Source organism: Lygodium microphyllum, chromosome 15, assembly GCF_053477565.2.
Source record: "Lygodium microphyllum isolate KBCC chromosome 15, Lygodium_microphyllum_v1.1.10, whole genome shotgun sequence".
In the NCBI taxonomy this organism is placed as follows: Eukaryota; Viridiplantae; Streptophyta; class Polypodiopsida; order Schizaeales; family Lygodiaceae; genus Lygodium; species Lygodium microphyllum.
In genome coordinates this window covers 87166363-87186978 of record NC_141149.1, presented here as the reverse complement: position 1 = coordinate 87186978, position 20616 = coordinate 87166363, and the positions used below count along the sequence as shown (strand labels likewise).

At 43.6% G+C, this 20616-nt stretch overlaps 1 protein-coding gene across 10 annotated transcripts in view; it reads right to left on the bottom strand.

The window, feature by feature from the left end:
* The window catches only part of LOC148024742 (uncharacterized), a 267919-nt gene that overhangs the window by 161338 nt on the left and 85965 nt on the right, over positions 1-20616 (bottom strand). For 8 of the 10 annotated variants that reach the window (XR_015693346.1, XR_015693347.1, XM_087694404.1 and 5 more), the window contains exons 6-7: positions 16477-16609; positions 16245-16384 (exon numbers count right to left, since the gene is read on the bottom strand). Coding sequence is in view for 8 of the 10 variants with exons in the window: in XM_087694404.1 (XP_087550530.1) it covers positions 16245-16384; positions 16477-16609 (273 nt within the window). In the remaining 2 variants the exon portion in view is untranslated. The remainder of the gene's footprint in view (positions 1-16244; positions 16385-16476; positions 16610-20616) is intronic. The other 2 variants (XM_087694403.1, XM_087694400.1) reach the window with 1 other exon arrangement.

Genomic DNA, 20616 nt, shown 5'->3' with positions numbered 1-20616 from the left:
GGGATCCTATTCTCTAATGGACGACACATCGACACCTCCCTCAGCCCGCTCCCAGGAGAGCCACTAGCTATTGGACAACTCTACACTTCAGCATTTTGTACTCTCTCATTCATTTATGGCATTGATCCATTCACTTCATAGTTCTCTTTCTTCTCTATTTGTGTTTGTGTTTTTGCGTTTTGCATTTTTCATTTAGGGTTTGCATGTTTATTGCATTACTTTCTAAGTTATTGTTTTTCAGCCGTATTTGTACATTCTGCTTTTTCCTTGTACAAACCCTAGCATAACTTCACATGGTATTAGAGCCTATGCTTTTTCAAAGAGTATCATGTGGCTATCATGGAGAGCTTGGTTTTGTGCGAGATACATGAATTACACATATCTAATTCACAATGGTCCAAACTACTCCATCTTCAGGTCCTTCGTTGCTTCCTCCAACTACTTCAATGGAGGCCTTGAGAAGGCATTATGGTCTTGATTTGGAGGGCAAAGCTCCATCTACTAACTTTTCTTTTAGGGATCATTCACAACAACCCAACTCTTCTTCATCTCATACTCTTCACAAGGTACATCTTAGTTGGAGCACTCGCTCACAAGATTGATCACCTCTCAATTGAGGAAAGACTATCCACTCAGGATACGACAAAAAACTCAAACAAGATGTGCAAGAGCATGATCCACAGTCTTTGACTCAACACAAGATGTTGCTTCTCCTATGTCTTTTGCCCTACATGGACATGATAATGGAAATAAGGATGTTTCCCAGGTTGGTATTGAGCATGAGTTACATTTAGTTGGTTGGGATCTGTCTCCTCAAGGATGATTCCTGGGTCACTGTGCTTGGACACAATGCTCAACAGGAATCTCGTTCAACTCTTGCTCACCCATCTCCTCATCCTATTTCTCAAACTTTTCAATGCAAAGGTAGGGGTTTTTACATGAAACCTCAATCTTCACATGTACTTGCAATTGGTGTGTTTGATAAAAGTACTGTGGATTCTGATCTGCACTTTGATGCTCATGGACGGCTTTTGCCCCCTCGGGATGCTTTCCATTCTTAGCAACAACAATTCCATTCTCGTGCTTCGATCTGGTTTGCAGAGGGCGGATCTTATGGATGTGATCCGTAGTGAGATGGAGAGATTTCAAGCTACTAAAGCTACGAATGTTAAAGGGCAAGTGGTGATTCAGTAGTTCTCTCTCTTTTTGTTTATCATGAGACTTGCTTTATGGAATGTTAAAGGCATTTCTTCTAGTAGTAAGCCATATCAGTTGTGGAGAATTGTTTTTTTGGGTAATTGGAATGGTTTTTGATGTCGTGGAGCACAAACAACATGCTCTGGCAATTTCTTATTATGTATATAAGGATTATACAATGTTTTTTATTGGACAGCTTCCACATAAATTTGGATTTATGTTGGCTGTTCAATCTTCCATGCAAACCATCCTTGGTCTCTCAAGATGCTCATGGCAGATTTTTTATGCTAGAAATCATATATGAGGGTGAGGTTTTGTGGTTGGTGGGCGTGTATGCACCTTCTTCTACTCGAGAACACCATCAGCTTTGGGATCACTTGCATTGCCTATCTATGGATCATAAAGGATTTGTTATGGGTGATTCTAATGCATATGTATCTGCAGATCGGGCAACTTCACCTCACTCGATCATGGGTGGTCCTAAGTATCAGGCTTGGGATGGATAGGCAACTGTGTCTTTGACACAAGACATATGGTCTTGGATGCATCCTTCATAGTCTAGATATACTTACGCTCTCTTCAGCATCCAAATACTTGGGCCAGACTTGATAGGATATACATTTGTCAGAGCAGTTCTTTTCTTCCAACAGTGATTGATATGTGGGTGGAGCGAGAGCATGTCTTGTCAGATCACTATCCCTTGGTTTTGGAATTGGCTCATAGGCCGGTTCATGCCTTTAAGGCTCTACTTGCTTGTTTGCCTCTGCGTTTCAATCAATCTTTTTTGCTACAAACTTAGAATTTGGAGTGTATCAAGCAATTGATTGCTTCTTTTAGCTCGAGGGTTCTATCTAGGGGTATGGAAGCTTGAGTTGTTTTAAGGGATAATGCACGTGCATTGTCCCGACAGCATGATATTCCGCATGCTTCTTCTTTTCAAGCTGAATTGCAGCATTCACAAACTTTGTAAGCTCACTCGTTGTCTCTATATTGTACTTAATGGGGGATCATTGTTGTTGAAATTGCATTGTCTTGTTCTCTTTGGCAAGGTTGCTCTCTCAGTCCTTTGCTATTTGCCTTAGTCACTCACCCAATGCTCTCTTTGTTGAATAAGTTGGCTAATCAAGGTGAGATTGTTGGTTTGTCTCTTTCTAGTGGTGCCCCCAACTTTTAGGTCAATCTTTGGCTAATGATTCCTTTACATTTCTCAAGGCTGATCGGACTAATATGAATCGGGAAATGGTTTCATGGAACCACTTTGCTTTAGCTTTCGAGCTTCATATTAATGCTTAGAAATCTACATTGCTTTCTTGTACAAAGAGAGATTTGCAAGCTTTAGCTTGGCAAGGAGCTGTGATTTCTAGAGGAGATATTACCCAATACTTGGGTTCTCCGATTGGTGTGGATGTAGCTCCTCGCACCTTGCTTGATTGGATGTCATCTCATATACATGATTGGTTTATATACTAGAAATCTCAAGACTGGCCTCTTCATGTGAAACTTAAAGTTGCTCAATGCATCATGATCAGTATGGTCTCGTTTTTTCTGCCCTTACTTCCTTCAACTAAGAAGTCTCTTTTGGAAGTGATTCAGCCTATCTACTTCATGTTGTGGAAAAGAAAAGGGAATTGTTTGGGCTAGGTGTGGATTTCTTAGCAGCATGTGACTACTCCTAAAAGGCTGGAGGGGGGGAACTTTATTGGATGTTAATTTTTATATGATTGCCTTGAGATTGCCACTTCTGTAGGCTTTATGTGTGCAGAGTCATCCTCAAACAGATATTGCAAAATTTTTCATTGAAAAGACTGGTATCTCGCCTAGTTGCACAGTCATTCGAGTTTCTTGGTGGCATGTGTTGAATTCCACAAGGCCTATTAAGATCTCCAAGTCTTTTCTCCTTTCTTATTTGATTACATCCCAGCAAGAGATTTTGTGTTTCACAGTTTTGGCACCCTCTCGATCTTTCTAGGGAGAATTCGTTGTAAGGAGAAGTGCCAGCTACCTCCAAGTTGTTGGACTAGCCTGATAAAGACTTGCAGCGAGATAAGTTTAATCAGATGGCTTGCTTGGGGTTGTAGACAACCCACGATGGTGTCATTCCTAGGCAGCCCCATCTTTATTGTTTCTTGAACATTCACCAGTACTTTAGGGTGTCTCATGGCTATAATGACATTTGGTCATCCTTACAAGAGCAGCTTTTGAGGTACCCTCCATTGCCTACTTTACAGCCCTTGTCTCTTTGGCGGGATTGGATGTTTGTGCTATCTAATGATTTCAAGAACAAATCAACTAATCAGATCTATCATCAGATGGTCAAGATCAAGAGATGGGTCACTAGAAAGGCTAATTTCATATCCGAGACAGCAAAAAGAAGTGGCAAGAAAGATCTCTCCAACTCGATAAGTCTAACATTTCTTATCAAGGTAAAGTCTTTATATGGAGGTTGCTTATTCGGATTCTTCCAACTCGGGGTGTGTTGTGTACTCACAAGATCTCCCATGGTCACTATGTATTTTGCACTACATGCAATGAGACATTGCTTCATCTCTTCGTCTCTTGCCATGTTTCTCGACAAATTTGAAGTTTTACTACCCATGTGTGGTCCTTAGTGACTCAGCAATGAATATCAGTTCGTTTCTGGATTACGAGAAGGATGCCTCCTATGTCCACCTTGCAATCAGATCATTCTTACCTTTTCCATTTCCTTCATTCGATAGCTTGTGGCATATTTGGTGTACTCGTAATGCCTTCATTTTTAATTCTACCTCGGCTCTCCATGGTCATGTGGCCATGTTCGTGGTTTATTGTTATGGCGTATCTCCTCTATGGTTTCAACTGACTTGGTTCTTCTTGACATTGCTGCTGCTTGGCTAGATATTGTTCACTCCACTCGAGTTGTCCTTTTTGTGTAATATTTGTGTGTTATGGCCTTAATGGCATTTCAACTTGATTTGTGTTTGTTTTATTTTTCTTAGTTGACCTGATAGCCTGATGTAAATATTGCCGTTTAATTCAACTATCTTCGCGAGAGAGAGAGAGAGAGAGAGAGAGAGAGAGCAAGTTGTGTCCCTATCGCTGAGCGCCACAAAGAGAGAGAGAGAGAGAGAGAGAGAGAGAGAGAGTGTGTGTGTGTGTGTGCGTGCGGACGACATAAGCCGTCGCCTGTCAATCCTGGGGGTCGGGGTCCCTGCCACCGTCGCCCTTCAGTTCCGTCAGGCCTTGTTTATCGCGTCCTGGTCCTGAGCGCCGTGTTGGATCGTCCCGGCTTCTGTTGCACCTATCTACTATCCCGTCACACTGCCACACCTGCAGACACCCATCTTGGTTCGACGATTGTGCTGTCCGCGGGTCCGCGTGCTCATGTTTGTTCTTCTCTGCAGAGGCGCACAACTATTGTAAACCCTAATCTCGACAGTCGTCAGAGAAGCAACGCCTCGACCAGAGTGCCCACTGATCTGTACACACACACAGAGAGAGAGAGAGAGAGAGAGACGCGTGAACGAGTACACGCCTGTTCGCCTGTGGTCCCCTGCTTTACGTCCGCGTGCAGAGCTAAGGAAGCCGAGAGCAAGAGAGAGAGGATCGCCTAGACCTGCGCGCCGCCTGGAGACCCATCTGACGATTGCCGCCTGACGACTTCTTCAGAGAGAAGACAGCAGTATGGCTGGCCTGGATATGGATTTTCTAGACCGGACGGTGGCAGCCCTTGGCCCTGATTCCGATATAGAGGAGCCGCAGGATATGGTGCCGTGCACGGAGGAGATGCCTCCGGGTTCTAAACTGCCGCCTGCGGGCAAACGCTCCAAGCATACTTCTGACGAGCAATGGGTCGTCAGGAACGTTCCTATGCACAGGTTGCCTCCGATCCTATGGATTCGCAGGAGATTGACTGGGAGCATTTGCTGGACTTTGCCAATACTCTGCTTGGCGATTATGTCCAGCATAATAATGAAACTTTTTATGACGCGGGAACTGATGATGTGCTGGAAGCCACAGTGGACCCGAAATCAGTCTTGCGGTCCTTCTCGGTGTTTTATGACTGTGCCGTTATACTTTTCTTCACTGGCAGGATCCCAGTGCTTTCACATATTCGCCAGTGGATGCACCATTTATTGCAAGGGGAGTGTGTTGAGGAGATCTTCCTTGGACCTCGCGGCTTTTATGAGGTGCTGTTGAAATCGAAAACACATCGAGCTGAGCTCCTGTCCAAGTTGCCATTATTCTTTGATCGCCGCTTGGTCCATGTTGTACCATGGCGCCCTATGGGCGACTTCCAGCGTCTGCTTTAACAAGAATGCCCGGTGTGGGTGGAAGTGGAAAATTGTCCGGCGGTCTATTGGCCATTGTTGAAGGATGCGATGGCAGTTGTGGGAACAGTGCTGGTTCCCCCAAGCCTCAGGGCTATGAATCGAAACGGTTTATGCATGTTATGGGACACGGCCAGGAAAAGGCCTGCATGGCTTCGCCTCAATTGTTCTGGCATGCATCCTTTGCATTTTCGCTTGAAATGGGGCAACTTTGCAGGACACTGCTTTTCATGTGGTAAATTGGGGCATTTTATGGCCCAATGCCCTGAAAGGCAACCGTCTTCCGAGGATGCGCAGGTTGTGCTGCCTAAGGATGACATGGTGCTTGATGCCCCGACACAGGAGGCCCTTCAGCCACATAATGTCGTGGATAAAGGCAAACAACAGGCCCTGGGTTTGGATTCCCGTAGCACTGATTGGATTGAGGCACGTCAAAAAAAAGGTAAAAAGTTGGATGCACGCCTGGCGGATCCTGGGCCTAATGCTTCATAGGATTCCGTGCGCACGTATATGCGCAGGAAAGAAATGTTCACTTCACAGCAGGCTGCGCGTACTATGGCCCCGTCTGCCCCCCGCAATCAGTCTACAAGGAAAGTCTATACAGACGGTCCCAAGGGCCCACCTGCTAAGCTGGCGTTTGATACAAAAGGTAATGTGATTACACCCTGGGATCGGCATTATCCCCGCCACACTCCCAAGGCAGTGGATTTTCCTTCTACCTCTAAAGTAGGTCGCCAGAATTCGTTTGCAGTATTGGCTGATTTTCTGGATGAGGATGTCCTGGATGCTCTCGCGGAAAAGGTGAAATCAAGGCAACAGGCGCCTCGTTCCTGACTTCCTTTTTTTGAAGATATATGAAGATAGCCACGTGGAATGTGCAAGGCATTTGCTCTCACCATAAGCAACATGCCATGTGGACTGTCTTGCATGAGAACCAGTGGGATGTATTGTGTGCAGTTGAGCACAAAAGTCACGGTGAAGCAGGAAAAGTTGTGGATTGTCATGGATTCCGTCTGTTTTATGCAGGGACACATGCTACGCACTATTCGGGCGTGCTGATGATTGTCCATGAGAAATACCAGCCTGTTCTTGTTAAAAATTATGTGCAGGGCCGCTTTCTAGTAATCGAAGTCTTATTTGAAGGAGAGATTTTATGGTTGCTGGGCCTCTATGCTCCGAATGATCCCGCATCCCAACGGGATCTTTGGTCAACTTTGCAGGGCTCCATGTCACTTGGCCGAAGGGGGTTTTTGATGGGAGATTTCAATATGTGTGTTGACTCTTCTCAGTCCACTTCAGGGCATTCGGTAATGGATACGCCGGAAAGCCGGGTGTGGAATTCCTTTGCTTTGCGCGTACTTAAGCAAGATCTTTGGTCGTGGCTTCACCCTTCTTTTTCAGGGTTTACTTTTCATTCCGCACAATATGCAACTACTTGGTCGCGGTTGGACCGAATGTATATCATGCAGGGGGATGATTTTCTTCCCGAGATGCTGGAAATGAAGGTCTTGCAGCAATATGCGTTGTCGGACCATTTCCCCCTCCAGCTTGAGATGCGGACACAACCTATTGCACCTTTTATGCAGTTGCTGGATAGGCTCCCTTTACGTTTCAACTCCTCTTATTTGAAGCATCCAATTTTTCAAGGCTATATGCAGCAATTGATTGAGAGGTTCTTATTGGACTTCGCCTCTGAGGGCTTGGCTTCATTTGCACGGCTGCTCTCTAATGTGCAGCGGGTTGCTCAGTAGTATGGGATTCATCATGCCTCTCTTTGTCGGTGACGTCGACATGCAGCAGAGGACTTACTGGCTTTGGTCCGTTCCTTGCTCGTGGATTCCCCAAATGATGATTTTCTGCTGTCACTGGAGAGGCGTTTGGCCCATCTTATTCAAGTGTTTCAGTTGAAATCTTATCAGCAAGCCAAGCTGCATAACTTGACTGACACATTGCAAGATAGTGCCTGCCAGTCTCATAAGTTCTTTCGTGCCTTGCATGCTTCTCCGGCTCGCGAAAATATGACTAGACTCCAGGATTCGGAAGGTCGCATGGTCACTGATCCGCAGACCATTGTCAATATGTGCAGAAATTATTTTATGGAACTTCTTGGTTCTTCTCCCTCGCCTTCTAGCCAGGTTACGCATGCCCGCTCGGTCTTCTATCATCTGGTCCGCCAGCAGGTTCCACTTGATATGCAAGCCACTTTGGAGGCGGATATTTGCGAGGAGGAGGTTATGGATGTTTTGTTGCACCTGCCTAAGGATAAAAGTCTTGGTTGGGATGGTCTCACTAATGAATTCTTTGAGAACTCGGCCACGCAATTGGTGAAGCCATTGGCGGTCATGTTTCAGCAAGTTTGGGGCACAGGGGTCATGCCTTCCTCATGAAAAGAAGGCCTTATCAAACTGATTCCAAAGGTCCCTTCTCCGTCAATGCTGCAACACTAGAGACTAATTTCTTTGATGGGCTCGATGTATAAAATCTTCTCCAAAGTGGTGGCAAATCGGCTTCACAAGCACCTTCAAGCTATTATGCATCCTCTCCAATATGGTTTCATTAAGGGCCGCAACATTGTGCATAATATCTTAAATGTGCAAATGGCTATTGACTATGCGCGGCACTCCAGTCAGGAAGTGGTATTGATTCAATTGGACTTGGAAAAGGCGTTTGACTATGTGGACTGGTCTTTCATTGCAGATCTCATGTCTGCTATGGGCTTTGGTACTCGGATGTCCCGATTGATCTACACCATTAGTGTTGCGGCTTCTTCAGGAGTTATGCTCAATGGTGGGGTTACAGAGCCATTTGTCCTTGCACGCTCGGTCAGACAGGGTTGCCCTTTGAGTCCTCTCTTCTTTGCCCTGGCGACTCACCCGGTCCTTTCAATGTTATCCTCAATGGCAGCTTCTGCTCAGCTGGCAGGATTGTCTCTTCCTTTGGGGCAGCACTTCATTAGCCAATCTTTGGCTGATGACACCTTTATGATTTTGCGGGCGGACAGGGACAACATTCGAAAGGCATTAGATGTTTGGACGCTCTTTGGTCAGGCCTCTGGTCTTCGCATCAATGCCTTTAAGTCAGCCATTCTCACTTGCACGGAGCCTGATTTACAGTCATCAGGCTGGCAGGGCCAGGTGGTTTCCCGTGGCTCCATTGTCAAGCATCTTGGATACCCATTGGGGGTGGATGTACGGCCAAAGGGCCTACTGGAGTGGATTTCACAAAAACTGGCGGCGAAGTTTATGTATTGGAAGTCGCAAGCGTGGCCATTCCATGTCCGCCTCAAAGTGGCTCAGACAATTATGCTACCAATGCTAACGTATTTCCTGCCATTGCTGCCGTGGACGCCTACTACTTTAAAGGCTCTCACTCATCCCATTCGTTTCATGCTATGGAAGAAGGATTCACTGCAGGCAGGCATTTCGTGGATTTCATGGTCACATACATGTACCCCTAAACGCATGGGTGGTGGAGCTATTTTGGATGCAGAAACTCATATGCTGGCTCTTCGTTGGTCTCTTTTTCGTGCTGTGTGTGGATCATCACCCGTGGACCATCATAGCCCGTTATTTTCTTGAGGACAGCGGGCTACGCCATGGTAACACACGACTTCGGGCCTCCTGGTGGCATGTCCTTAATGCTGACTCTCGATTTTCCAATCCCTCTTCCTCTTTGTTACTGCACTTGGTCGGCTCTTGGAAAGTGGTGCTCCAAAAGGCCCGTTGGCATCCAGTGGGGGACCGCTTGCAGACTAACTCCTTTCAGCTGGAATTGTTGGCAGTATCGAGATTACTTTCATGGGAAGATAAACATCAGCTCAGACCAAGATTTAACCGCATGGCCCGTTTAGGTGTGACTTCGATTGCGGATGCTACCCTTGCCACTCGCAATGTCCTCGCATCGTTTCGGACTGCTAGGAGACTTTTCAGGATCCCGCGCGGATACCGTGGTTTATGGGGAAAGCTTTTGTCGGAGCTTCAGGGTAAGCAACCCTTTCCTGCCCTGGCTGTGGATCGTCCTTGGCAGGATTGGGACCTTGCAGGCCGGTTGAGTCTGGAAAAGGCCTCTACTAATCAGGTGTATCATCTTCTCATTCAAGATCACCAATGGCTGGGTGTGAAAGCTAATACTGTTTGGGGACTGCGGAAATCGCTGTCATGGTGGCAGGCAACGCTGATGGAGGGTTGGCTGAATAAGGCACCTTTCAAATGCAAGGTCTTTCTTTGGCGGGTAATGATTGGTGGTCTTCCTCTTGCCTCGGCCCTTTCCAAGCGTCGAATCTCGAATGGCAATTGTTTCTTCTGTACCACCACTGCGGAATCAGCCCGACATCGTTTTCTTTCTTGCCCGCTCGCCAAGAATATCTGGTCACTCTTGTCGCAAATTTGGCGCGCAGTGGTGGGGTCCTCACTAACTCCTTTCGATTGGGATTTTGTGCGCCCAAAGTACCCCACACCGCCACAGTTACATATGAAGATCTTATTTCACTTTTTCAGATACTGGGGATGCTGGCACATTTGGACCACGCGCAATGCTTTTCTCTTTGATTCGGCCTCTAATGTACCGAGACATATTGCCAGGCTTAAAGGGCTCTTGCATTGGCAGCTAGATCTCATCCGGCACTCCGACTTGCTCCCTCGGGAGGATTTGCATCCCTGGCATATGGCAATTGCCTCTGGGTCGTTGCCATGATTGGTGTAACCTTTTTAGTGCATTAGTACGGGGATTTCCCACACGTTGGCCTAGGGCCCTCGTGTCTCTTGTAATCATGTAATCATGTAATCTTGTACCTTTTTTCCGTAATTAATACAATTACCTTTTACGAAAAGAGAGAGAGAGAGAGAGAGAGAGAGAGAGAGTGTGTGTGTGTGTGTGTGACAAAGAGGCGACCACTCATCCTAGTCCGAGAATCAACTGGTCACCTATCGTTTGCCTCTTCATTTTAATCAATCCTTTCTACTGCAAAATCAATTTTTGAATTTATTCAGCAATTAATTGATTCGTTTCGCTCCAAGGTTCTATCTGAAGGGATGGAAGCATGGGTTGTTTTTAGGGATAATGTGTGTGTATGTTATCCCGACACTATGGTATTCAGCATGCTTCCTCTTTACGCGCTGAATTGCAACATGCACAATCTCTGTTGGCCCATTCGTTGTCCCTGTGTCAGTCGGGTAATACCACTAATGACTTGCTTATATGCATTGAATGGTTGAAAGGCAGAGTTCAAACTCTGCAAGCAGAGGAATATGCTAAATACAAATTGCTGTCCACAGCGAAAGCTTTATACGACAATAATTGTCAATCTCATCAATTATTTGCTCGATTGCATCAGCAATATGCTCGAGAAAATATAGTGCATTTGAAGAATAAGCAAGGTGTTATGGTGACAGATCGTACATCCATCATTCAAATGTGTCTCGATTTTTATAAATCATTGTTGGGCCTGTAAGTGATTCTTTCTTATGCTATTCACACTACCCACAAATACATTTGTGATTTGGTTAGTAACCAGGTTTTGCCAGAATGGGTTGATTTAATGGAGGCTACTATTTCGGAGGATGAAGTACAAGAGGTGCTATCCCATTTGCCTCCAAGAAGAAGCCCTGGTTGAAATGGGCTTCCTAGTGAGTTGTTTTCAGCCCATGTTGAACACCTTAAGCATCCTTTGACTTGCCTCTGCCAGCAAGCGTGGAATTTGGTGTCATGCCTTCAACCTAGAAGATTGCAGTCATTTGGTTATTGCCTAAGTTTCCTTCTCCAACCTCTTTGAAACAATGGAGACCCATCTCTGTTATGGGTTCTTTACATAATATCTTCTCCAAAATCATTGCCAAAAGATTGCATAAAGTATTTCTGCATTTGGTTCATCCACATCAATATGGTTTTGTCAAGGACCAGAATATAATGCACAATATTTTGAATGCTCAACTAGGAATTGATAAAGCTTCAAGCTAGCAGGTTGTTATGCTTCAACTTGATATTGAAAAGGCATTTGATCATGTAAGCTGATCAATGATGAAATTGCCTTATCTCAATCTCTTTGGCAAGGCTGCCCTCTCAACCCTTTGTTGTTTGCTTTAGTCACTCACTTGATGCTTTCATTGTTGGATAAGTTGGCCGATCAAGGTGAGATTGTTGGTTTCTCTCTTCCCAATAGGGGCCAACTTGTGGGTCAATCTTTGGCAGATGATTTCTTTATATTCCTTAAGGGTGATCGTACGAATGTTAATCGGTCAATGGTTGCGTGGAATCTTCTTGCTATGGTATCAGGACTTCCTATTAATTCTCAAAAATCTACACTGCTCTCTTGTACAAAAAATGATTTGCAGGCTTTGGGCTGGCATGGTATTGTGATTCCTAAGGGAAATAGAACCAGAACCTTGGGTAATCCTATTGGTGTGGAGATAGCTCCCCGTGCCTTGTTGGATTGGATGTCATCCCGTATTCATGATCCATTATGTACTGGAAATCTCAAGCCTGGCATCTCCATGTGAGACTTAAAGTTGCTCAAATAGATTATGATCAACATGATTTCGTTTTTCCTGCCATTGCTTCCTTGGACCAATAAGTCTCTTGTGGAATTGGTTCAGCCTATCCGATTCATGTGATGGAAAAGAAAAGAGAATCGACCGGGGCAGGTGTGGATTTCATGGCAGCATGTGACTACTCCTAAAAGGATAAGGGGAGCAACTCTTCTGGATGTTAATTTTCATATAGTTGCTTTGAGGTTAGCTCTTCTCCAAGCACTATGTGTAAAGAGTCATCCCTGGACAGATATTGTAAATTTTTTTATAGAAAGGACTGGCATTTCTCATGGTAGCACGGTTATTCACGCTTCTTGGTGGCATGTGCTCAACTCCACAAGATCTATTAACATCTCCCGATCTTTTCTCCTTTCTCATATAATCACATCTTGGCAGGAAATGTTAAATTTTGCAATTTGGTGCCCTCTTGATTTTCCTAAGGAGGAGAATTCCCTGCAAGGCGAAGTATTGGCTACCTCCACGTTGTTGGATTGGTATGATAAAGATCTGCAACGAGACAAGTTCAATCCAATGGCTCATTTGGGGTTGCAGATAGTCCGTGATGGTGTCATTCCTAGGCACGCCCGTCTTTATTCTTTTCGACATATTCCTCAGCATTTTCGGGTGCCTAGAGGATATCACAATATTTGGTCCGCTGGCGAGCCATACAAGATACATTTTCAAGGTTCTATCCTTTGCCTGTGTTATAGCCATTGTCTCCCTAGCGTGATTGGATGTTTGTGATTCCTGATGATTTCGAGAAAAGGTCAACTAATCATATAATTCATTAGATGGTGGAGGCCAAGAGATGGGTCACGGGTAAGGCTAATAAAGTATGGCATATTCCGGATAGCAAGAAGAAGTGGCAGGAAAGATTCCTCCAACTCTAGAAATCTAAGGGTCTGTATCAAGGAAAAGTATTCATGTGGAGGTTGCTTTTTGGGGCTCTTCCTACTGAGGATGTACTGCGTGCTCGCAAGATCTTTGTTGATCGATGTGTATTCTGCACTACATGTGATGAGACAATGCTTCATCTCTTTGTCTCCTGCCCTGTTGCGAGATAGATTTGGAGTTTTGTTTCCCTTGTGTGGCTCTAGGTGACTTAGCACCACCGGATATCAGCTCGTTCATGGATTATGGGAAAGATGACTTCTATGAGCTCTTTGCGCTCAGATTATTCCTACCTTTTCCATTTCCTTAGATGGACAGTCTTGTGGCATATTTGGCGTACTCGAAATGCCTTCATTTTTTATTCAGTATCGAGCATCCATGGTCATATGGCCCATATTCATGGTTAGGCATTGTGGCAATTCTCTTCTATGGTGTTTGTCGATTTGGTTCTTCCTAACAATGTTGCTCCCTAGCTGGACATTGTTCACTCCACACAAGCTGTTCTTTTTGTGTGACTTTTCTGTGTTGGAGTCTTCGTAGACTATCCTTTATGTGTGTTATTTCTATGCTGACATGATGGTCTGATGTAGATATTTACTACTTAATTCAATTATCTTCATGAAAAAAAAAAGGAGAGAGCAATTATCCTTTATGAAAAAACAAAGAATATTATTAACAAACACCCATCATGGAAAAAAAGGAATATTATTTAAACTAGAGAGAGATGTAAACAATACAGTACAGTGATGTGAGAGATAGGACAAGGTCACGATGGTTTCGGATGCTTAGTACGATACATTTAGTACAAGAATATGTACAGTATGGAAAGTACACAAAAATTCTAAGAATTAAATACATTGTTTCCTACATTCATTAAAAAAAACATATTATATATAAAATCAGCCTGCACACATAATAAAAGTGCAACTTAAAGATAGATCATAAAGAGGCCTAGGCATTGTGGAGAAAAATGAGAAGGAAGGAGGAGAGGGAGAGGAAGAGGGATTTGGGAAAGGGAGAGGGAGAGAGACACGATGTAATGTGTATGAATGAAACTTGAAAGTGAGAGAGAGGGAGAGGGATAGGGAGAGGGAGAGGAGAGGAAGAGAAGTTGAGAAACGGAGAGGGAGCGGGAGAGGGAGAGGGATAGGGATAGGGATAGGGACATGAGGAAGAGAAGGCAAGGGAAAGAGAGGAAGAGGGAGAGAGAGAGAGTAGGGTGATTGAAGAAGATAGTGTCTTGAAAGTTGAGCTCAAGAGAGAGAGATTGATGAAGATGGAGGCTGATTTGTGTGGTGAGATCGGGGGAGGGGGTCGCCTGTTTATAACAACTGAGGTGAGGAAGAAGAGAAGAGAAAGGAGTATGAAAGAGGGAGGAGTGTGAAACAAGAGAAGTTTGAATGTGTAACAGCCCAAAAAAAATGGGGCAAATTTCAAAAAAAAGCCAACCAATATTTCAAACGATCTTTTTTCTTTTGTATATTTCGAACACATGCAAACCGCATGGTACTATACGAAACAAACGTACAGTACCATGCCATACAAAACATACTATATGCACACGGAATGCAACCTTGAGCAAGGTACAAGACTTAAAAACTCCTAAAGGTGACAAATGGAGAAGGTTATTATTGCTTTACAATCAATTCTTATAAAATATTCAACCAAAAGACATTAGAACTATTTTTTTAGAAATACCTTGCATGTAAGCAAAAATGCAAAAGCCCAAGAACATATTCTATAGCCCAGCCTTTGGCGGGCCAAAAAAGGTTTAGGGCTTATCCCAAATGTCTACCATCCACATGTTAGAAAAAAATGTTATATTATATTTTATCAACGTTACATAAAATGGCAGTTAGAATTAGGGTTTTCTTTACAAAAGTACTCAAATTCCAAACTACCACTAGACACAAATCCTATTAAAGGATATGTCCAAGACAAGTTTCATTAACCTTTTTTACAAAAGTACTCAAATTCCAAACTACCACTAGACACAGATCCTATTAAAGGATATTTCCAAGACATGTTTCACTAACCTTTTTTAACTAACCTTAACCATGTCTCAAAAAAGCTCTAATGACACAATCCGTTAGAGGATTGTCTCCTTCACCCAGATTCTAGCCAGTGGATAAAATAGTGAGATAAAAAGACATTGAAATTAGTAACACATATTTCATTAGATCATTTTAACCTCAACCATGTGTCATGGGGGATAATCCCATTAACCAGTGTAGTGAAAGGCCTATAAGTGTCTTAACTGCTAAAACAGCTGAGTAGAAGACAAATTGGGTTAAATCTAAGCCCAAATTCGTGGTTGTCGGTATACAAATACCTTAAGATTTAGCATGTGAAAGGAAAAAATACCAACATTGATGACCAAGTGATATCTTTCAGCATACGAATTTTAGTTGCCTTCCAGTTTGCATGGAGCTACTTCGGACTTCATTTGGTCATAGTGCGTTCATAATCAAGTATAGGGTTTGCAAAATCACACAACTTTTGTGGTCTATAACTCCATGAAGCATCACAGTCTTTTCTCTAAGCCCTTCCACCAATGACCACTGATACCAGATCACTGCAGCAGCTCTAAACCTTGATGCAAAGTCCTACACCTCTATGCCTCTCACAATCTAGTGTCCATCCCTCATACTCTGTCAACTTCTGAGATTTAACTTTCCTCCATGCATACAAGCCTCCAGGTCAGCAATTCCATTCAGCTGAACCTTTTGCTCTAGTTGCTTGCATGAAATCTTCGAGGGATTCCCTTTATTTGAAGCCACAAAGAAGAGTCTAAACCCCTATCTCTAGTTACATTTATATAGTCTGCAGCTCCTAGTGTCTAGTTTGATCACAGACTAAGCTCTATGTGATTGTAGTTTGATCACAGACTAAGCTCTATGTGATTGTAGTTCCCCTAGAATGTGTGTCTTGCTTGTGTCACTAGAGTGTACCAACTTCACTATATTATGTGACACAGAGGGTGTAGTAAATGTGTTAGCCACCTTCAGCTGAGTAATCAGAATAATTAAACTACTACAAATTGGGTAGACTGTAGGTCAGCCATCACCCCACACAGGCATGAACAATAAAAATGGCCTTCCAAGAATTTGACAACAACAACAAGCATTGCTTAGATAACATGTAAGAAAATGTTTATCCTTTTGGCATTGCTCTAAGTTTTTAACATAAAATTCTAAACAGTGTGCTTAGACAATCGGCATGAGTAACAAAAAAAGTATAAGGTGACTGACCCGTTGTTTAGATGCTACTCATGCACACTTCTCATATACAGCTCAAAAACAGTATTCTTTGGGTGCAATTATACCTTTGAAAGTCCAGAAAGGCCCCCATTCCCTTGCTGAACTGCTACTCTTTGAAGGTCTAAAACAGGCTCACATAACAAGAAGCCTTGTGATCCTCTGTATGATCGTGAAAGCCGTACTAAATCATTGTGCATTGCATAACCTACAGAGCAGTCAGAACTTAATCAGATATGATGATTGAGATGTTCACTCTAAAACATCGGCAGATGCTTCTGAAATCCCTGTATCCCATACCTAGCTTCAAAATACTTGGTGAATGAAACAAAGCTGTAATGAAGCTATCAAGTTTTTCAGGTTGCTCCTTTGAGAGTGTAATGAGATCAATGATAAATACGTGTGTTGTAGATGCCACCTGTAGTATAGAAACCTGAAGTGCACAAACAGCAGTTTCGTGTCTACACATCTTGAGCATTGGAATGTGGCTAGTGTGCAACTACAAAAGACAACTGCCACCTTAAGCAAGAAGTGTTAAGAGAAACCAAAGCTGTTATTAAAAGGATCACCATCCATGTTCAGTGTGCTGTCACTGAAATGCCTCTGAAATGGCTAGATCCATGTGAGGGACTAAATAGAACAGCAACTACCATCTCAACTTGAAAGTGTTTTAAAAAGAAGCAAAACTATTATTGAAAGCAGATTGCCATCCAAATTCATATGATGCCACTGAAATTTCTTTGAAATTATCACCTTTGCAAGTGCCATTAGGGCAATGTAGTTTTCCAAACAAGGCATGCTACAGATGGAAAAAATATAAAAGTAACTTCATTAGCTTATTAGACAGGGTTCATTACATGTTCTTTAGGCACAACATGAAGACAGCAAAACATCTGTTTCAAATAGCTTCCTTTTACTTAGGCTCAACACTATCACATTGGGCACATGATGGTTTGAATCCCTACCATTGGGACAGCCATGGGGTAATATACCCCTCCTAGCTCCCCATCTGCCATAAGGGTCTGAATGCAATGTCACACAAGCCTTTCACTGCTTTACCTTCCGCCAATGCCTCAAGCAGATTTTATCATTTCTTCACCCTCACTACTAGCATGTTCTATAATCTATTGGTGCCGGGTTCGTCCAACTATTGCAGACACCTCTATTCCTCACACTCACTATTCAGGCGCAAGTTACAATTTATTCATCATACCCATGTATTCCAACACTGTGAGTTTACTCCTCATGCATGGCTCTTCAGGTTTAGTGTGAGTTTATTCCCGATGCATGGCTCCTTTCCAAAAGATGGTTGTGATGAAGTTCTCATAACCTCATCCAAGGTACTCAACTTAATGCACTACTTATTCATCTTGACCATTGTCTCTATTCTAGCATGATCAATAGGACTCGATTTCATTTCCTAGATCTATTCTTATCACGACTAAAGAGGATTATTCCTCTGCATTTTCCTTTACTACTACCCTTCCCAAAACCATTCTTACTGTTTCCTCGTTCCAAGGCTAATCAAAAATGTCTATCACCTACCTTCTATCCTCTCGTGTCTTATTATACTATGCTTAGGAAGCAGGTTCTATGCCTATTAATTCTTCCACATCCTCTATTAGCAATTACAATAGGGCCACTATCCTAAATCAAATCCATTGGTCCTTACCCTTAGCCAATTGCACCCTCCCCCAATGAGTTACCATCACCCTACCTAACACCCCTGCCTGCCACCACCCTTGCTGCCCCAATCTCACAGTGCCATCACTGTCCCTTATAATCCCTACACTATGCCCCATGCTCTTGCATTGCCCTGCTCCAACCCACCCCTTTTACAAAGCCCTACTCCAGTTCCCAGGCCCTCACCCTCTACATTGCCTGCTGTGCAGCCCCATACTCCAGCCTCTACTATTTTGCCTGGCCCTAAATCCAGCTCATCACCATTCCCTACCCTCAGCCAGCACCTCACCTATGCTGCACCCCGACTCAACTCCCCTCTCTCTCTTTTTTTTTTTTTTTCGTAAAAGGCAATTGTATTAATTACGAAAAAGGTACAAGTTTGCATGATTACAAGACACACGATGGCTCTACCCCATCGTGTGTACACACTGACTCTCTACAAGAACCAGTCAACCAAAGTCCAGAGACAACCCCCCCCCTCTCTCTCTCTCTCTCTCCATGGAGAAGTTTGAATTAATGTAGAGAAATATTTACATCAGGCCTTCTTGCCAACCAAGCACAATCATAGGCTTTTTGAAATACATCAGGCCTTCAGGCCACCTAGACATAAATGGCAAGAGCTGTCATGAAGCCAAAAGGTTAACAAAAGAGCACAATGCATGAACAAAAACTTTCTAAAAAGCTATAAAGCAACAATCCACAAGAATGAAGGTAGGGGATCATCAAGATGAGCAGCCACCTCTGAGACCAGATGAATCATAGAAGAAATCTGCCATAATGGCAAGCTTCTCACTCATCCTACATGGCCACGGATACCTAAGGCCAAATCAAGTATAAAGGCATTTCTAGTACACCAAATGTGCCAAAGAGCAATCCATCGCATCAAGTGAAAGAGGCAAGGATGATGAGACTGCAACCTGGCCGAGTAAGGCATCCTGCCAAGGACCCAAGAATGGAGCAGCATTCTTTGACCTGTCAATGAGGTCCATACACTGGAATTGAAGTCCCAAACTTATCTAGCAACTGGGCAAGAAATAAAAAGATGAGCAGGTGTCTCATCACAAGTACAAAAGATGCATCTGCCTTGGGATATCTTTCGGGCCCACAGCACATTGCCTGTGGGGAGACCCCCAATGAGAAGCCTCTAAAGAAAAACATTCCCTCAATAGGGAAGCTTTGACTTCCATAACCAAAGCAGGCAATCCCTCCACTTAGCTGCATTGTCATGAACCAACCTCCCTCCTCTTAGCTGCATTGTCCTGAACCGACCAAACTTTCTTACCTTTTCCCATAATCCATCTCTTATTCTCCACCATTTTGACGTAAATTTGATTGGCTAATCGCTTCAGAAAATCCTTGGGTTATACAAAAGCCCAATCCAACCATGGCGATAAGGGTAAAGGAGCAAGCAATGGAGACGATCTCTAAAGGGGGTCCTCCAAGGTTGACCAAAGCAACCACTAACCTCTCCAAATTCTAAAAAACTGGCAAATGCAACAGAAAGAATAAACCCTCACCCCACCTGGGATAATAGCATCATGGATCGTCTTCAGGCCCAATCTTACCATCCCACTAAATTTAGCCCTTTTGCAATTGCTTGTCAAGTCAGTCAAGCAACCTAGAAGTAGCCAACACCTCTTTTCACAAAGAATTTGCTTCCTTTTTGAAGTCTGCAAGGGGCAATACAGCAAGGCGAAGAGAGTCGTGTCATGATGTAATCAAGTGGGTGAGAAGAATAGACTTGGAAGTTTTAAACGGTTGGGTGGAATTCAGGATATTCCACTGTGAGGCCTCGAAAGTAATACTTCCATGGGAAATGCCCACATCCTCCATAAAAAACCCAGCAATATCAGTCCAAGCATCATGCTGAACACACAGCCTATAAAAGAGCAAACCTCAAAGCTATCATGTGGACATTCACATCCAATAAGGAGGCACCAAATAACCATTTTGGCATAGTCACATGCTGCTAGGATACCGACACTTGGCCCATTCAATTTCCTTGGATTTTCTAGAACATGTAGTGGATAGGATGCACCAACTCATCCAATGACTTTTGCATCCACTGAAGCAATGGCAAAAAATATGAAATCATGCTAATCATGATTGTTTGGGCCACTTCAATCGCACATGTAGAGGCCAACCTTGAGAGTTCCAATACATTAACTTATCATGTATGCGAGAAGACATCTGGTCAAGCAAGACTAGCAGTGGTAGAAGCTACTACAACCAAGACACATATCAAATGCTCCTGTAAAATCCTTGTCAAAGCTAAAGAAGCACTTCAGCCCTATCGATAATAGTGTATTCCAGCCCTCAAAAATCAAGAGTCCAAAATGCATACAAATCAAATCATAAGCCTCTCTAATGAATGCCCAAGGTTGCCCTGCTGTTTAGGGACCCTATCCAATACATAAAGTCACTTAGATCACTTGCAAGCTCTCCCAAATTCAATGGATTGTAGGCCGCCCTGTTTATGACAGTTTTAAACAGTCCAAAACAGCCCATAAACCAAGAAAAATCACACCTTTGGCTATCCCAAGTGGTACACTAGATCCCGGGAGCAAGAACCAAGCTCTATGCATCCAGAAAAGCCTAAAAATGAAGATCAAGCAAGAAGAGACCTTGTTGGTCATGCATTCCCTGTTTTTCCTTGTTCAGGACAACACCATAGCTATCTTCCTCTCCCCCCAAAAAGCATGGCCAAATCCCACTTTACCTTCATGGAATTAATCTTGACCATTCCCCTTGAGTTGC